At 38.6% G+C, this 20453-nt stretch overlaps 1 protein-coding gene across 1 annotated transcript in view; it reads left to right on the top strand.

Moving 5' to 3' along the window:
* Positions 1–20453, top strand: part of LOC125012512 — a 250334-nt gene that overhangs the window by 85853 nt on the left and 144028 nt on the right. The window contains exons 22-28 of the mRNA XM_047592531.1: positions 5395–5555; positions 7864–7923; positions 8188–8347; positions 8570–8683; positions 8815–8830; positions 8929–9017; positions 9153–9203. Coding sequence (XP_047448487.1) covers positions 5395–5555; positions 7864–7923; positions 8188–8347; positions 8570–8683; positions 8815–8830; positions 8929–9017; positions 9153–9203 — 651 coding nt within the window. The remainder of the gene's footprint in view (positions 1–5394; positions 5556–7863; positions 7924–8187; positions 8348–8569; positions 8684–8814; positions 8831–8928; positions 9018–9152; positions 9204–20453) is intronic.

Genomic DNA, 20453 nt, shown 5'->3' on the forward strand with positions numbered 1-20453 from the left:
GAAATGTTACCTCACATAAACCAAGAGTCACAGTCAACGATGATGGTGCATTATTTAGCTCTTTGCTACCAATTTGTGGGTTGTGCACACACTTTTGCACAGTATAATACACAAAGAGTCAGTGTAATCTGTGTGTATTTTTATTTCAATGTCTGTCGCAGTAGTTGTGAGAATCACAGTTCTAGGAGTCCTCCCATTCATCCAGCTGCTGTATATTTTATGCTCGACAAATAGATATATCTCAAGGTCTGGAATCCGTTTCAGGTCTCAACACGGTTTACGCCCAGGTCAACCACCACAAAAAAGGGAGACCCAAGAAAACAAAAGGTACTTAAAATTCTGCATTCACTGCCGCTGTTGCTCTATTGGACGATTGTGGATCATAGCTTTTACTCACTCACTGATACAAACTGGCAGTGCATACATACAGGATCATTCATCGTATTAGTGAAGACATTTATACTGCCATTTAATCAGGATATTAGACAATCCTGCTAAATATTTCATCTCTCCATTCACAGGAAAATCAACTCCTGCAACAGCTGAAGCGGTTTATTCTGAAATCAAACTAGGATGAGCTCTGGGTGATGATGCTACCATGTAGGGAACAAGCTGTAAGTATTTATATTCTATAAATGATCTGCTGGTTTAAATATGTTACGTATAAGGATTCTTGTATCTTGGATAACCTTGGCTCTGTTTTTGTTGTTGCTTTTGTCCTCCAGGTCTCTGAAGAGAGTGTCATGAATGGAACCAAAGAGAAGCATTCATATAGACTCAGTATAGACTGTCATTTACATTTATTTCACAGTCTGTTTAATGTTTCCTGTAAGAGAATATTTTACCATTATACTATATAGGCGGGCGTCATCAACATATTCTAGATTTTAAAAATGTATGATAGTTACTGTATTCTATGTACTTATGATTTCTTTTTTTAAATGTTCTTATTACATTGTCTTTTAGACCATTTTATGCATACAGTATATACTCACTTGATATTTAACCTTGATAAAGACCCAAGTATCACATGCAATTCTCCGATCGGTAAATCATGTGTCTGCAGTGCAGCCCAGAAAATCATGCTGATACAGTTAAAGGGCTTCAGTTACAAATGAGGGCCAGACATGTGCTCAGTGACTTTGATAGTGGCATGATTGTTGATGTCAGACAGACTTCACCTGGGCTTTTCACCACAACCAGCTCCAAATGTTGCTTAAAGTGGTGCAACAAACCTTTTACTGAGACAAAAGAGAGGTCCTACCTAGGCTTTGTATGGTGTTCCTACAGTGGGGGAAATAAGTATTTGATCCCCTGCTGAATTTGTAAGTTTGCCCACTTCCATAGAAATGATCAGACTCTGGTTTTTATGGTTGTTTACTGGTTATGGGTATAGACAGAATATCAGTCGAAAATGCATAAAAAACACACAATCTAAAAGTTATAAATTGTTATGTATTTTATTAAGGGAAATAAGTATTTGATCCCCAAGCACAACACAAGTCAGTACTTTGTAGAGAAACCTTTGTTGGCAAGCACAGCGATGAGACGTTTCTTGTAGTTGGTCACCAGGTTTGCACACAGTGCAGGAGGGATTTTGGCCCATTCATCTTTACAGACAGTCTCTAAATCCTTCAAGTTTCTTGGCTGCCTCTTGGAAACTCGGAGCTTCAGCTCCCTCCACAGGTTTTCGATCGGGTTAAGGTCTGGAGACTGACTAGGCCACTCCATGACCTTAATATGCTTCTTCTTGAGCCACTCCTTTGATGTCCTGGCAGTATGTTTTGGGTCATTGTCATGTTGGAAAACCCACCCACGAGGCATCTTCAGTGTTCTTGCTGAGGAAAGAAGGTTTTTGTCCAAGATGTTACAGTACATGGCTGCATTCATTGGCCCCATAATGCGGTGAAGTTGCCCTGTACCCTTTGCTGAAAAACAGCCCCAAAACATGATGTTTCCACCTCCATGCTTAACCGTGGGTATGGTGTTCTTTGGGTCATACTCACGTTTTTTCATCCTCCAAACACGGCGGGTCGAGTTAATGCCAAATAGCTCAACTTTGGTTTCGTCAGACCACAGCACTTTCTCCCAAGCCTTCTCTGAGTCATTTAGATGTTCACTGGCAAACTTAAGGCGGGCCTGTACATGTGCCTTCTTGAGCAGGGGGACCTTGCGGGCACTGCAAGAGTTCAATCCATAACGGCGCAGTGTGTTGCCAACTGTTTTCTTGGTGACGGAGGTCCCAACTGCTTCCAGATCATTAACAAGCTCCTGCCGTGTTGTTTTAGGCTGCTCCCTCACCTTTCTCATCATCATCCTCACTCCATGAGGCGAGATTTTGCGGGGAGCTCCAGACCGAGGACAGTTGATGGTCCTTTTATGGGTCTTCCACTTGCGAATAATGGCACCAATAGTTGTCACCTTCTCACCAAGCCTTTTGCTGATGGTTTTGTAACCTATACCAGCCTTGTGCAGGTCTACAATCTTGTCCCTGACATCTTTTGACAGCTCTTTGGTCTTGCCCATGGTGCTGTAGAAGTTGGAATGTAAGAAACCGATTCTTAGAGCAGGTGTGCTTTATATACATGACGAGTTAAGATCAGGAGTATTGGTAATTAGTTGACTGAGCACAGCTGTGTGCCACATGCGCACCAGCCAATCTGTAGGAGCCTGAATTCTAAGTGAATTGTTGGGGATCAAATACTTATTTCCCTTAATAAAATACATAACAATTTATAACTTTTAGATTGTGTGTTTTTTATGCATTTTCGATTGATATTCTGTCTATACCCATAACCAATAAACAACCATAAAAACCAGAGTCTGATCATTTCTATGGAAGTGGGCAAACTTACAAATTCAGCAGGGGATCAAATACTTATTTCCCCCACTGTAACTAAATGAGCATGTGTGTGGGTTTGGCTTTGACTTAGTCTGTTTCATAGCACGCATCTATGTTTTGATTGTTGTTTTTGATTGTTCACATTTATAAAAAGCGACACAAGAAGATGGAAGAATGACGGCAAGTTAAACCATGTTAAGCTTTATTTAGCTTTAAGCTGCACTGATAGACCTTATCAGTTCAGTTCTGCTATCCAAATATTACAGATGCACAATGTTTTTTTTAAACAACCTGTATTTAATCATGTTGTTCTCAACAAAATGCTTCCATGAGTCATTTTCATTAAAATATTTCTGTTTTGCATTAAAAATAAATAAATAAATAAATTTAAAACCACTTTAATCAGTTTCTGGTGTATTCAGCTTTCGTATAGAGGGGGTCGTTCATGTGTCTGACCTCTTCTTGTGGCTTTCTGTATAAATTCTGTATGGCTACAAACACTAATCACCCACAACATCATGACCACTGACTGTAGAAGTGAATAACATCGACCATGTTGTGACATTACAATGTTCTGCTGGGAAACCTTTGGATGTTGTTTAGACACGTACCACCCATCTAGACTAGACCAGACCAGGCACCCCCATCCTATAGCACTGACAGTAGCTATCCCCAGTAGGATGTAGCCTGACATAGACACGCCCAAAAACACTTTAGGAACAACTAAAAAAAAAAAAAAAAAAAAAAAACAAACAAAAAAAACATGAAGAACAGCACAGTTGATCTGGCCTCCAAATTCACTAGATCCCAAACTGATCAAGTATCTGTTGAATGATCCACAGAGGCCCCTCCCCTCAACCCATAGGACCCAAAGACCCCCACTAATGACATTCTGTTACCAGACACCACAGGACACCCTCAGAAGACCCATGTTTATTCTATGATGAGTTACAACTTTTTTTGGAGACACAAGGGAGACCTACACAACATTAGAAAGGTGGTCCTAATGTTATGCCTGATCGGTGCATCTGCTAGTAAAGAGTTTGGTCTGACCACCCAGTCATCGGAAAGAGCCACAGCTACTGTTGTGTAAGTGCATGGTAAAAAAAAACTTTGTTGTATCTGCCTCATTGCTATGTTCAGTCAGAGCTACTTGTGCATTCATTTCTCTTTTGCAACTTCATTACTCACTTCCCGTGGCTGAAGTCATGTCCACACTTGAAACCAGAGTTTCACTTCGTGTAAAAACATTATTTGCTATGCGCATGGGCTACTGGCAGCTGTTTGGTGGAATGATTTGAATGAGTATGACCATTGTGATGTTAACAGAAAAATGTATCTGTTGAATGTTTCAAATGTTTGACATTTTACGCCACACCGTTTATGATGGCATCAAGAGTTACTGAGCATTGGCAAGACAGCAGCAGTCCACAGGATGATCACGTCTACGGCAGGAAGGAAGTTAGAATGCATTTCATAGTGTCTCTAACACTTGGCCTGCATGATACACCAGTTAAAGTAAAGCTTGTTGGAATGACCAAGACGCAGAATTTGGCTCACATACATGTATTTAATAAATTCAATAACACTATCGTTATCTGGCTTTTGCATGAGTAAATCACTTTTTGATGTTCCTGTGTGCAAGTTGTCTGCAGTGTTTTTTTATCACTTGTTGCTATGATAAGTTAGGACATTTATAACGTTTAAGACTACAGACCTTTGCTTAATAATGAAATGTTTCCATAGCAGCAAAAGAGGAAGTTGTCAGTGCATGCTGCTCGGGTGCGTTAGTTCAGCGAAAAAGGAAGGAAGCAGAGAAAAATAAAATATATATTGTCATCCTGTATTTATATCGGATGTAACGTCTGGTTCCCCACAGTTTGTGCTTTCTGCAGTTTCATTTGTCATCTAAACGCAAAGAATCTCAGAAGTGTCAGCTGGATGTGAGGATGGGACGCACTTTACTCTGTGAGCTTGTCTTAGTCCGTGAGTACATAGCTTTTTCTGTCGCAGTCATACAGTATGTATCAAGACTTTTAGTGAGATGTATCAGTCATTTCTACAGTTTGAATTTCTATAGCTCCAATACAATTTGAACAGAGGAGGCTTGTAGCTTTTGAAGATCTTTTTAGACAGGATTTGCCAGTAAATGGACTCATGGTGTGTTTAAATCTATCTTAGAAAGACTTGGTTGCCTGTAATGATACACTGATTGACTTTTCGTGTTAATGTTTTGTTTCAACAAATCACAACTGATATTGATGAAGCTCCTAAAGTTTTTTAATTAAATATTTGATTGTTGTCATTTTTGTCTGACTGTCTGAAATGTCAACTTTTATTGCAGTGCTCTATACTCTCCTCTGTAAAGGACAGACTGAAGGTGATTAAACCGTCTTTATTTCTTTCACATTATTTTATTTAATCACTGAAAACTGATCTCAACTTTCTGCATCATGTTTCCTTTTAATGTATGTACTGACATAGAATGTGAATTACCTATATTTGTTAAAAATGTTTTTCTTTCCTTACTGTGTGTTCATGTTTGGTTGTAGATGCTGTGCTGACTACTGACCCCTACTGGTCACCTTTGTTCACTGGAGAGTCTGTTACCTTCATATGTGACATGAAGGAAGGAGGAGTCACTGACTGGGATTATATATTCTACAAGGATGGTGGAGGATTTACTCCCTACTACACACATCAAAGCTACACAGTAAATCCTCTTTATACAGGTCACAGTGGTGGATATCAGTGCTGTGGTTACAACAAGAGATCATATCAGACAAAGTGTAGTAAAACTGTCACTTTAACTGTATCAGGTAAGATCTGATGTTTTATAGACAGCAGTAATTAATTATTTATGTTGTAACATGCATATTAATTATGTAATATTGTATTAAGTTTTCTATGATGATAATGAATATTGATAATGAATATTGACTTTTCTCACTGTGTCTAGTCCTTGGGAATATTATCAAGAATTACTACATGCATGATCTTCCATATAATATAAAAGGAAGTGGAGGAAAAGTACGCATTAGAAGGATTCTCAGTGCGGAAAGCAGTTACCTATTTTTCAAATTTTAGGAAGAGGGAGAATTCAGAGCCAAACATAGAAAATAAAAAACACACACACTATATATATATATATATATATATATATATATATATATATATATATATATAATATATATATATATATATATATATATATATATATATGTATGTATATATATATATATATATATATATATGTATGTATGTATGTATGTATGTATGTATGTATGTATGTATGTATGTATGTATGTATGTATGTATTTATTTATAGCATCAGATAAACCCAGGGCAACACTGACATCAGGACCAACAACCATACCAGTAGGAGGCAGAGTGACACTGACCTGCTCTGTGGAGCCCTCTGCTGGATGGAAATATGAGTGGTTCAGACGTAGCACATACACCTCTGAAGTTCAAGTCAAAACAAATGATGGAGAAAACAGAATTATAAGTGTATCACAAGGAGGAATCTACCGGTGCAGAGGAAGAAGAAGAGGAAGAGGAGAACCAGTTTACTACACATATATCAGTGATCCAGTGACCATTGAGATAACCTGTGAGTTCAGTTATTCAGTTTGAAATATATATATATATATATATATATATATATATAATGATATATAATGATTTCATCATTATCATTAGAATTAATGATGAAACCTACAATGTTGAGTTTTCTCTGTTGATTTCATGTTTCTATTTGTGTCCCAACTGTTCATATCTGGTGGAAACAGTTTCCAACAAGGCTGTTGTAACACGACAACACAACTGGCCTCAGATATTCAGAGGTGAGAAGATCACTCTGACATGTGAGGTCCAGGGAGGTGAAGACACTGAGTGGATATATGACTGGAGAACACCCAGGTCATCTACACACTGGACATACAATAAATACTGGACTTTCACTGCTTCTGAGTCCAGCAGTGGAGACTACATGTGTAGGAGTAGACTCAGAGATGACTCATATTCTTCAACAGAGTGGAGTGAAGCCATCACACTGTCAGTATCTGGTAAGATAGTTATACTGGTTTACACTGGAGCTGTCCATTTAGGTTTAATCCTTTTGTGACTGTGAAATATGAAGTCTTATTACAAAAGTTTGTAATAATCTACTATGTATATGTATGTATGTAGTAAATTGAAAGATAGCAGTCAGCCATACAGGGAAATACAACTATGCAGAACACACATGTTGAATGTAATTTACCATCAGTACATAGTAACATGTTTTTATTCTGATAAAACCTCTATCAACAGATAAACAACCTGTCCTCTCTGTGTCTCCATCATGGCTGAGTCCTGGAGCCTCAGTAACTCTGAGCTGTGAGGTTGAACATCCATCTGCAGGATGGAGGTTTTACTGGTATAAAGCTGTTCCTGATCTATCACACAAGTATCAATATTCCAACTATGAGCTGCTTCCTGGTAGCATCAATGGAACTGAACAAGATTCCTACATCATTGATGGACAGACACACACAGCAGGATATGTGTGTAGAGCTGGAAGAGGAGAACCAGTGTTTTACACTCATTACAGTGAACCTCAGTTTGTCTGGTCTGGAGGTCAGTTTCTATGTTCATGACTTTCTTTATCTTTCTATTAACCCAGGGTTTAGTCTGCTTCCAATAAAACATGTGTTAAAAACTAAAGACTGTCTTACATGTTAAATAGATGTTAACATTTATGTTTCCAGTGCGGTTGAAATTGTTTAAGATGTATTTCATTACTTTATGTAACTCACCATTTATTTTTAAAGCTGTTAAATATTATTTTTATTTTATTGTGTATATTTTTGTACAGTAGATTTCATGAGGTGTGACTCTTCATCTTGGTTGATTTTTCAGATTTCCATTCATCAGCGTCTCTCACAGTGAATCCTGACAGAGTGCAGCACTTCACCTCTGACTCTGTCTCTCTGAGCTGTGAGGGAAACTCTACTGAGTGGAGAGTGAGGAGGTTTACTGATGATGGCGTCCTGTCACACTGTTCTACCTGGGGGACAATGACTGGATCAACATGTAATGTTAATAGGTTAGGGGACAGTAATGCAGTGTACTGGTGTGAGTCTGGATCAACTTTCAGCAACGCAGTCAACATCACTGGACAGAGTGAGTATTAATCACATGTTACTGTCATCACCCTGAATCTGCTGATCTCTACATTAAATGTCATGTTGTTTGACTGTTTTCCAGCTGATGGTATCATCCTGGTGAGCCCTGTCCATCCTGTCACTGAGGGAGATTCTGTTTCTCTTGGCTGCAAGTTGAAGACACAAAATGTTCTTTCTACTGTGTTTTTCTATCACAATGACAAACTCATCCAAAATGATACCAGAGAGGAGCTGATCATCTCTGCAGTGTCAAAGTCAGATGAAGGCTTCTACAAGTGTCAGTCCTCAGGAAAACAATCACCACAGAGTTGGATGGCTGTAACCAGTGGCGCAAAAAGTGGGTATTCAGTATATGCAGCGCAAAGGGGCACTGCACTAGAGGGGGCACCAAAGTGATTGGGGGGGGGGGGGATAATTCCGAGGCATTTTCTTTATTTAAGAGCTTTTGTCTATCTATTTATCTTTACAGTTATTATTGATAGTACAAGGGATCTTTGTAAATTGTGCTGATGACATATTTTACATGCTACATTTAACTGAATGTCATTATTATTTACAGCAGTGTCCAGGTCTGAGAGCTCTTCATTTCTTCTTCCATTGATCGTTGGACTGGTTTGTGGAATTTCACTGATTATTCTGCTGCTGCTGTTGTGTCTCTACAAACAGTCAAAGGGTGAGAACATTTCCTCCTGATATTAGATTGATTATAGTCTAATGATCAAAGTCATTGATTTATTCTGATTACTCTATGAGGACTGTGAAAGCAAGAGAACAATTAGTTTAAAATCATGTCTCTTTTCACAGATTCCTGCTTTGTCAGGTTGGTACAACTCTCCTCTGTCTCATCTTCAACGTACTAGAATTACTTTCAGAGATTCTGATTAAATCTACTGGATTCAAATGTTTTGGTTTCACCAGGTCTCAGAGCACAAATCAGAGCTCTGCTACAGATCACATGATCAACCAGGATGAAGGTCAACAGAGTGAACATCCTTCTCCTCTCCACGGTCGGCCTTAACCCTGACTTTAGTTTCTGAGTAATCTTTAATGACAGTTCAACTTTTTCTTGTGATCTGATCTGAACCGTTACACAACTCACATAATGATATTAAATGCAACCTTGGCTTCATTTGACTCTGTAGGTGATGCTTGTGTCTATGAATCAATCAAAGGCCCTGAAGACATTGAAAATGGTACAGTATGTTCAGTAGTGAGGAAAGTAAAGAAGTGGACCCTTTAGGATTATGTGCATTAATACATGAGTGTTTTTCAAAAAAGAATCTGCGTTGTTCACCCGACATCCTAAGAATATGACTAAGCTGAGATCTTTCAGGAACAATGCTCTTAGGTTCCTCCTGAACATTCTGCTCTAAGGTTGTTAGAGTTTGATGCGGCTGATGAGGTTTGATCACTTCAAAATCTAAGCTCGGATTAATTAGTTCAAGCTCGTTCTGAGATGAGACAACATTTTACAACAAATATAATATTAAAAGTTGTACACACGTTTTTCCAGTTAGTGATTCATATTTAACATGAATCTTTTTTTAAACACTAGAATGAGAAGATTTTCTGTAAATGACTGAAGTTCAAACATGTCACTATATTTCAGATGAATCCAGGGATCTCACATATTCTTTGATTGAGCTTAAAAACATCACTAAGAAGGGTGAGTGTTTTATGTGTGGCTTTGGTTTCAGATGACGGTCTGATGTATGAACAGGTTCTCTTCCATAAGAAAGGTAAAGCCAAGAGAGACAAAGGTGAGTCAAGTCTATGTCCACCTGCAGCAGTGATTGTTGGAACAGGATGATCTTATTAAGTTAAGTTAATCTTTTTCATGATAGGAATACCTGCTCCTGCAACTACTGATGAAACAATTTATTCTGAAGTCAAACCAGCAAAAACTCTGGGTAACTGTACAGCTCTGAAATAGTATGCGCACTGAGATTTAATGCTGTGACGGTTAATTTGTGTTGAGGAAAAGTAATCTATATCTATGTAATTAATAAACACTGATAGTCTCCTCTTCGCCACCATATATCATATCTGGTTTGAGTTTGATTGTTGTTTGGTTTCAGGTCCATTAAGAGAGGTGCATCATCAATGAAACAAGACCGGACAACAACATGTAAAACAATATTCATCTGTAAACATGTGTTTGATGACTGGCGATTTATTCTATGTAATTATGATATGTAATCATTATTCTGTGTTATTATATCTATTGTTGTTGCATTGATGTGGTCAATCTGCAGGTTAAATACACCATCTATCTATAGACTGTAACATGATGTATATTCTACTTTATTTCTATTTAGTCTCATCAATAACTCAGTTCATTAAAGTCAATTCAATGTTTAAATGACTGAATGATTGTTGAGTTTCATGGAAGTGTTTTTGGTTTCCATCAGTCTGTGTCTCTTGTGCTGTTTTTGCTGCATTCTTACTGTCCTTTCTTCTTCTAGTGCTTTTGTTGTGTGCAGCACTGCCCCCATGTGTCACAATGAACAGTCTATGGTCACAGTCAGCAGCAACAAGCTCAGCTGAAGACTGGAAGACTTTTGTTAGAGCACTTTAGTTGTGACCTGTAGGTGTCTCCATGAGTATAAAGAATGTAGTTACTAACTGTCCATTCTGCTACAGGTTTATTTCTATCTACTGACAATCAATGACCTCATCATTTCTATCTGAGACACCTTGAAAAGAGGAAATTCAGCCTGCGGTTCAAACTAAATGTCTGTTGTTCAATATGTTTTGCTTGAGCTTGGTGAGGCTGATGTGCGTATTGAGTCACTGAATGCTATCGCTGTGCATAAAACGTCTTAACTTGTGTTGTAGATAAATATGGTTATGAATGCTCACATTTGTCACAATACAATACATGTGATCGTATCAGATTCACCACCTACTACATATCTTCATATGTATATGCACACAGTATATATAGAAAACTGGTAGTATTACAGTTTGACTAGTTCTGTGTTTCCTTACCATCAAGAGTTAACCTGTATTAGCAGTGGCAGAACAGAACGTGTCAAACTGAAAGCAGGTGTGTTAGTTCTGTTGAAAAAAGACGGAAGCTGAGAGAGACCGACCCCAAGAAAAGAAGAAGATGTCTACTCTCATATTGATATAAAGTTTTTTTTTTTTTTTTTTTTTTTTTTTATCCCACTCAGTTCTTTCTTCCTCTTCAGATGCTGCAGTTGTTGCTTCCTGGTATGAAGTTGAAATCTTTGTCTGAAGCAGAGTGACACGTTGTCAATGCTGGATGTGAAAATGGGACACACTTTGCTCTGTGTGCTGGTGTTATCGTGTAAGTTCCCAAGTGCAGGGCTAACAGACTCAGGAACTCATTTGTCCCTCGTGCCATCAGGCTCTGTAACACCTCACTCGGGGGGAGTAGGAAATAGGCCACAGAAGATGGCCAATATTTGTAATTCCCATTACATTTTGTACATAGAACTGTTCATATTCATGTTCATACTCACTGTATATACTATATACAAATGCATAGATGTATATTCTGATTTTAATTCTGAAAGTCTATTTATGTTGTACAGTTTTTTTATTCTTTCTTCATACGTTCTATTTTTATGCGTTTATGCGTTAAACGTTTATGCGTTGCGTGATGTTCTTTATTTTTGTTGTACCATTGAGCAAAGGAGTCAAATTCCTTGCATGTGTTCACATACTGTACCTGGCCAATAAAGCTGATTCTGATAATTTAATTTCTTAAGAGTTTATTGTTTATTGTACATTGTTTATTTCACTCAGTTTTTTGTATATAACTACTTGAAATACAATTTCCCTGAGGGAGCCATCCCAAATTAATCAATAAAGCTGTCTAAATTCTGTAAGTCTGAAGGAAAATATTTAAAATGGGGAGAACAGAGTGTCAGAGGTTTGTCTCAGAAAGCTTGAGACAAACCTCGTGATTTGTATGTTAGTTGTTGCTTCTGTTGAATACACTACTGGACTTAAATAGTGATTACTTTCACTAATATACGCATTTATACAATTCATGTAGAGAAAATGTTACTGTGTATTGTATTTCATAAACATTTTTTGCTGATTGCTTCCTTTTGTACTTCATCTTTATTAACTCAATGACCACTTTGTGTTATTTGAGTTTTGCAACATGTTGTTTCATGGAGCTCGGTGATTTGTTCACTGAATGGAAAACACTGCTCAGAAAGAAGGAAGTGGGATGAACTAACCTGAAACAAAAAAGCAGAACCCCAGTGATCTCATACTGACATGAATCTTCTTTTTGTCCTCACAGTTCATTGTTTCTCTTCATAGACTGCAGTTCCAAGTTTCTCTTGATACAAACAGGAAGTATTTCTCAGGTACAACAACAGAGTGTCAGTGCTGGATGTGAGGATGGGACACACTTTTCTGTGTGTGCTGTTGTTGACCTGTGAGTACCAACTATTTATCTTCATACATGTTGGCAGGGTTTTGGCAGGTGATCTGTTCTAGTATGTGGACAAAAGTATTTGGCCATACCTGTTAACTCATGATTTCTACTGTGAAATATGGAGGATGGTCAGTTATTTTTTGGGGCTGCTTTGGTGCATCTACCACAGGGTGTTTTGAATCTGTGCAGGGTACAATGAATCTCAATACTATCATCGTATTCTGGAGTGAAATATGGTACCCACTGTCAGAAAGCTTGGTCTCAGTTGTAGGTCACTGTCCTTCAACAGGATAATGGTCCAATACATACTGCTAAAAACGTCAGAAACGTAATAAAAGGACGCGGTGCAGGTGTGGTGTTCAGCGAGTAGAGTATTCGCCCCATGTGTTGAGGCTACAGTCCTCGCTGCAGGCGGCCCTGGTACAGGGCACCCTTTCCTCTGTGTCTCTCCCCTATCTCTGCCTCCCTATTTCCTGTCTGTCTCCACTGCCACTTTCAAATAAAGGCTAAAATTCTTAAAAAAAATAGGGACGCCACGTATTATAAAACTTATCAAAGTTACCTTTCACTGAATACCTGATCTTTTCCAGCATTAGAAAAGACACGGTGTCACTGAGCCACTGAGTACTGGAGGGAGCTTTAGTCGACTTCCAGTGTAGAAGTAAAGGCTAAAATATCCAATTGATTGGAAGTAAACCAGTTATGGTCGCCTGGGAGTCCAAATATGGCAACCTGAGAGGAGACTTTTATGATCCCTGAAAGTATTTTTGAGATGGTATCAAAGTAATTCAACCAGAAATGAGAGAGTTACGGACAAGAGTAGAACATATGGGTTCAACTGCAGGGTGAGGAATGACATTTGTCGCATTTGTCGGCAATACTCGGATAGATTTGCAACAGTCGAGCTTTAGAAATATGGACTCTAAACAGTACTTTAAACTGTATAAGTGTGAGACGAGCACAGAGCGAGCTTGTGTGAATTTTCTTAAGAGCATCGTCCCAACAGTCACCCTCAAAGTTTAGATCCAATTTATCTTCCCAGGCTGCCTTAACTTTACTTCGTGAGCAATCAAAAGACAGAAGCTCATTATAAACTTTAGAGATGAGTGATTTTTGAAGTGGATCATGGTCCAAAAGCACCTTCCACTGTAGAGTCAATGGTGAGAAGGGAAAATTTGGAAATAATGCTTTAGTGCAGTGTCTAATTTGAAACTATTGAAACAGATGAGAAGAAGGGAGATAGCATTCTCCTGAGAGGTCAGTAAAGCTTCGAACAAAAAACATCCTTATAAAGGTCTTTAAAACATTTCAGGCCATTTCAGGCCATGTCAAGAGAGAAAGGTTGAATCTGTCAAAGGAGGACGAAATAAATGATTCTTCAATAAAGGAGCTAAAGTAGATGCTGAGTTAAATTTCTAGTGCCACCTGAACTGATACCAAATTTGTAGAGTGAACCACTTGATTATCTGTTAAGCTAGAGAGGTTGGATGGAATAGAAGAGGTAAGTAAAGCAGTTAAGGAGGATGAAACACATGACTGTGCCTCCAAGTTGCACCATGGCAGGTTCATTGATTTGAACCAAAATTAAATTTTGTGGATATGTGCCGCCCAATAATACAGTTGGAAATTTGGAAGTGTCAGTCCACCATTGAATTTACATCTCTGAAGTGTGGATTTGTGGATCCTGGGAGCCTTTCCACACCATTAGAATTCAGACATAGTTTGATCAATTGTTTTAAAAGACTGTTTTGGCAAGAAAAGTTAGAGACAATGAAAAAAATAGAAATCTGGCAAAATATTCATTTTACCTGTATTAATTCTTCCAATTAGTGAGAGAGGTAAGCAACTCCATCTTTGGAGGTCAGATTTAATTTTACACATTAAAGATGAGAAATTAGCAGAAAAAGGAGAGTTTAATGTTCTAGTTACACTGGTCCCGAGATACCTAAAGCCACACAGGCTCATTGTAAAAGGGACATCTGACTGTGTGAGCTGTGATGCTGGAGCATTGATAGGGTAGCATTCACTTTTAGAGATATTCCAAATCTCTGGAAAGTAGACAAAATTGTAGGAATGGACAAGACAGGATCTGAAACATTCAACAGTAGATCATCAGCATAAAGTGACAACTTAAATTCTGTGCCCAATTGTGAAATCCCAGGAAAAGTAGAGGAGAACCTCAAAAAGATTGACAAGGGCTCTATAGCTAGTGCAAACAGTAGAGGGGATATGGGACATCCCTGTCTAGTGCCTCGGGTTAGAGTGAAAGAACTGGACTGGATGCCATTAGTGTAGATGCTTGCTTGTGGAGATGTGGATGTGGAGATGCATTTCCCAGTCCAAATTTCTTAAGTAGAGTAAATAAATAGTCCCATAAAACCCTGTCAAATGCTTCAGGTGTTGTTGTGGTAGTTTTAGAGTAAATAATATTTAGGTGAGTGCGGACATTAAAATATAACAACAAATCCCCTTAACAAATCCAGTTTACTCATGAGAGACAATAGTTGGTACAATGTTTTCTGGGCAATAGGCCAAGGATTTAGCAAGGATCTTAGCATACACGTTTATTAATGAGAGAGGTCTGTATGAGCAGCAGTGATTTGAAGCCTTATCTTTTTTTAAGAGGAGACTTATGGAGGCTTGCCTTAAAGTGGGAGGAAGAGTGCCATGTTCCAGAGATTCCTTATAAACAGCATGCAGTAAAGGGGACAGTTTATCCTGAAATCTCTTAAAAAAATTGAACTGGAAGTCCATCAGGATGAGTCAAGTTTTTCAGTAGCATCTGAGCTTATAACGGGAAAATTGAGACTATCCAAGAATGAATTCATTTCAGTGGTGTCAGGTGGAGATTCAGACTTATATAAAAAGGAATAGAATGAGTGAAAAACAGAATTCACAGTGGTGGGATCCTTAAGCAATGAGCCCGATGAATTATCTGAGGGATCATACGTGAGGCTGCCTGGTGAGGCAGTTGATGAGCCCGGAGCCGACTTGCTTTGTCCCCATGTTCATAGTATGTGAGCTCAAATTCAGTCTGTAAATCAACACGTTTTTTAAGTAAACTGGGAAAGGGACAACTAGCGAGCTGTCGGTCCAATTTGGTAATATTAATAGAGAGTTATTGTAATATTGGCTTTAAGGGACTTATTCAAATGGGCGGAGAAAGATATGATTTGTCCCGGCAAGTATGCTTTTAATGATTCCCTTAGTAGTGAACATGAAACTGGTTCCATATCATTTTGATTTATAGAGACATAGGGTGAATTCCAATTCATTAACTCTCAATCTTAACCCTCAATCTCAAAAATGTGTGTTTCCGCTAGCGCAAGTGCTGTCCAAATTCTCAGAAAAATTAAGTTGAGGGGCAAGTCTAAGGGCTGTATCGCCCTCAATATTGAGATTTTCCGAGACCACCCTTGGGAGTATGGTGTGCGGTAACTGTCAGCTGAATATGTCTTTATCTGTCTTATTCTTTTTTGGAGTTGACAGACTGGTACAGCCAATTATTCTGCCCCCCCACAGTCTGAAGACTTATCTGCATTTAAGGGGTGTCCAATTTCTAAGTGACAAAATAACCCTCAACACTTGGTTTTGAGGGCCAGTTAAGATTAGGGTTGTGCTTAAGGGTTAAGATTAAGGGTTAAGATGAGAATTGGAATTGGGCCATAGTCATCATTTTAGTTGCAATAAATTCGGTGAACTTATCATCTGACAGTAATGTATTGAACCTCCAAGATGTTGAGTACCGGTTGTGAAGAGAACTGAATATCTAAAGAAAGAGGGGGGTGGTCAGAAATAACAATAGGGTGATAATTACCAGACAGTACTTTGGAAATTAGTAAAAAAAAAGAAAAAAAAAAAAAGAAAAAGACTGATGCATCTGTGAAAAGAAGGAATATTTCTTGGTGCGAGGGTTATAAATTCTCAAAAGAATCAGCGCAACCGTTTTTGGACACAAAATCTCAAAGTGACCTCGACATTAAAGAGAGTTTGTTGGTTAGAGTGGTCTAGGTTGGAATCATCACTGAAATTGGGGGCATGTTAACTAATAAAATGGGAGTATGGAATAGCCGTGGTTGAGAGCGCTGCCAGTGCACCCGGTCAGAATCATCCCACCGCTTACACATCTAAAGCAGTGCTTCTATATCACGTACGCCTAGCATGTAGCTAGCAGTTAGCATAAATAAAATAAAAATTAACATGTAGGGCTAACATGGTAGCCACTACCTGTGTGACTTACCTGTCATATGACTGAGAGTGCAGACTCTCCCATTTCGCGGAGACATCGTTGAAGGCGGCTCGAGCACGAGCCATCCTAAGAGTGTAGTCAGGGAAGACAGAAACTCATGTCTCCAGTCTTGATCCGTTGCTGGGCCCTGGCTCTGCGCAATATGTCCACACAGTTTGTATAATAGCGTAGACGAGTGAATATGGGGCGAAGGCGCTCACCGGATCTCGGCTTCGGCTGGGGAGTACAATGAGCGTAGGCAATGAGAGGCTCAAAGTTGAGTGATGAGAGCAGCTCGGCCTTAAAGTCATGAGAGGGAGTTTCGACCGGCGGGGTGGGGGTCACTACAAGGTGGAGATGTGAGTGTGAAGCAGGCTGTGGTGGTTGAACAGATGGTTTAGGTTTTGGAGGCATATTGGTTGGGCGTTAAATTAAATTATGATGGTGTGGAAAACACACACCGAAAAAAGCTACAAAAGGTATGCCTAAAATATATTTTTTAAGAGTTGTTGCAGGAGCTCAGAGAAACGCATCCTCCTCCATTAGTTGCTATACCGGAAGTCCAGATCCGATCTTTTTTAAATACTCCAGGCAAGATAGTGCTGGTATATTGGCTGCTGATTTCATAATTTATTCGATTTTATCATATTCAGCCATATTTGTAATTTATGGAATACCAGTCCTGTTAGATTGTTTCATTTTTAATAAAGACTTAAGTTTCAACCTTTATTCTAGGGTTAAATACGGTCCTCTAATGTGAACGTGCTCAAGGTAACAACATTGTTTTACATCCTTCATTCACTCATGAGTCTTCACCTCCTCACCTCTGATTCTCTCTCTCTGTGTCTTTAATCACATTGTTCATAATTTTAATCCATGTAGGCACACCGTTTGTAGAAAACAAACAATATGTATTTTATTTTGCTAACTGTTTAGTATTGTATGGATGTTTGTGTTTGGCTGTAGATGCTCTGCTGATTACTGACCCCAACTGGTCACATTTTTTTGCTGGAGAGTCTGTTACCTTCATATGTGACATGAAGGAGTCGCTGACTGGGATTATAAAATCTACAAGGATGGTCATGGATTTACTCCCTACAGCACAGATCAAAACTTCACATTAAAGCTTTTGTCAACAGGTGACAGGGGTGAATATGTGTGCTGTGGTCTCCACAAGAGATCAACTCTGACAAAGTGTAGTAATACTGTCACTTTAACTGTATCAGGTAAATGCTACAGCCAATCCATTATGTAATACATTTATATGTTTTTTATATGTAAAAGTTGCCGACATTGTCAGAATACTGTCTAAATGGAACTCTGTATGTTTTCAACCCAATTCTTATTTTTTACACTGAATACACAAATATCCAACATAGAAAAAGGAAAAGCAAAAGAAAATATACTGTAGATCTCACCACATCAAGGGTTGATACTGATGGCTTGTAGCTGCGGATGTTTCTTTTCTTTTTACCAGAAACAGGACAGACCAGTGAATCAGTTGACACAACAGTGTGTGTCTTTCATCAGTGTCTTTGTTAACAATAAGTGTGACTTCTTCAGGATGGATAATAGATAATAGATAATGATCTTAAGACCAGAGTTAATATAGCTCTGACACCATGATGAAATGAACACAAATCACGGATGAAAAAAATAAAAATTACAAAGTAATCATTACTGAACAGTGGAGGTGGTAGGGTAAGATCGGTAGTTAAATCCTTTACTTCAGATTTGAACAAGTTTAGAAAGATTTTTTTTTTTTTACTGCAGGTGGAATGCTGCTCTTGTTTTACACGATTTACCTTTTTGTACAACGTCAGATAGACCCAGGACCACACTGACAGCAGGACCACTAGGAGACATAGTGACACTGACCTGCTCTGTGGAGCCCTCTGCTGGATGGAAATATGAGTGGTTCAGACGTAGCACAGACACCTCTGAAGTTCAAGTCATGAATGACGGAGGAAACAGAGTTATCAGTGTATCACAAGGAGGAATCTACTGGTGCAGAGGAGGAAGAGGAGGAAGAGGAGAACCAGTTTACTACACTGATCACAGTGATGCAGTCACCATTAAGATAACCTGTGAGTTCAGCTATTCAGTTTGAAATATTCATGATTTCATCATTATCATTAGAATTAATGATGAAACCTACAATGTTGAGTTTTCTCTGTTGATTTCATGTTTCTTTTTGTGTCCCAATTGTTCATATCTGGTGGAAACAGTTTCCAACAAGGTTGTTGTAACACGACAACACAAGTGGCCTCAGATATTCAGAGGTGAGAAGATCACTCTGACATGTGAGGTCCAGGGAGGTGAAGACACTGAGTGGATATATGAATGGAGAACACCCTGGTCATCTACACACTGGACAAACAATAATTGTGCATTCTGATTTTCTTATAGAGGTCTGTGAGAAGTGTGTCGTGTCTTCAGCTTAACCATGAGTTTAACTTGATCGTCAGTAGCTGATAAATATTGGCCTGACGACAGCCAGTCTGTAGAATGACTGGTCAGTCTGTATAAGGATGACAACATCACTTCGGTTAAAATAAATGTAAAAATTATTACAATTACAATTTTATTAGTTAAAAAACACATTTAACTGTCAAAAAATAACAAAAGAATTTGGAATTTACATACTTTTCTTTAATTAATTGTGATTTACACAAGTTAGACATTACTTTTTTCTAAACTCAACAGCAACTAAACCAAAGGCCAGACTGAGTGCTGACACCAGAGATATTCCAGTAGGAGGCAGTGTGACACTGACCTGCTCAGTGACGCCATCATCTGGATGGAAATACTACTGGTACAGAGATGAGAAGTCCTCTGAACCTCTGACCACACAACATGCTGGTTTCTATTCAAATGGACAAATTAGAGTCTCACAGGAAGGACTGTACTGGTGCAGAGGAGGAAGAGGAGACCCAGTTTACTACACAGAGTACAGTGATTCAGTCAGGATCAATGGAAATGGTGAGTTTGAAAAAAGGAGGAACCAGAAAATGCAGACATCCAATGTCTATCTATGGATACATCAAGTCATTCTGTTTGATGTTGAATGTTGTGTCTTTATTTATGAATCTTGAACATGAACAGTTCCAAACCAGGTGACTGTGACTCTCCAACCCAACTGGCCTCAGATCTACAGAGGAGAGGAGATTACTCTCAGATGTGAGATCCATGGAGGAAACAGTGAGTGGGAGTATGAATGGAGATCTACCAGTTCATACAAGCCTCCAAATCTAAATGAGTTCAGGATTAAATCTGATTCTTCACTCCACACTGGAGACTACAAGTGTAAAGGTAGAATGAAAAGTGAACAACAGTCTTCAACAGAGTGGAGTGATTCCTTCAGATTGACTGTATTCATCAGTAAGTCTCATCATAGTTCACCAGTCACCACGTATTTAACAGTAACTTCATATTTATATCATATATATTTTATTAAGAGATCACAGACAATCATATTAAGATAAATAATACCAACTTCACCAGACACACATGTAGAATGTAATCTACCACCAGTACATAGTAACATGTTTTCATTCTGATAAAACCTCTATCAACAGATGAACAACCTGTCCTCTCTGTGTCTCCATCATGGCTGAGTCCTGGAGCCTCAGTAACTCTGAGCTGTGAGGTTGAACATCCATCTGCAGGATGGAGGTTTTACTGCTATAAAGCTGTTCCTGATCTATCATATCAGTATCTATACCAAAAAAACGATGAGCTGCTTCCTGGTAGCATCAATGGAACTGAACAAGATTCCTACATCATTGATGGAAA

Source organism: Mugil cephalus, chromosome 1 (assembly GCF_022458985.1).
Source record: "Mugil cephalus isolate CIBA_MC_2020 chromosome 1, CIBA_Mcephalus_1.1, whole genome shotgun sequence".
Taxonomy (NCBI): domain Eukaryota; kingdom Metazoa; phylum Chordata; class Actinopteri; order Mugiliformes; family Mugilidae; genus Mugil; species Mugil cephalus.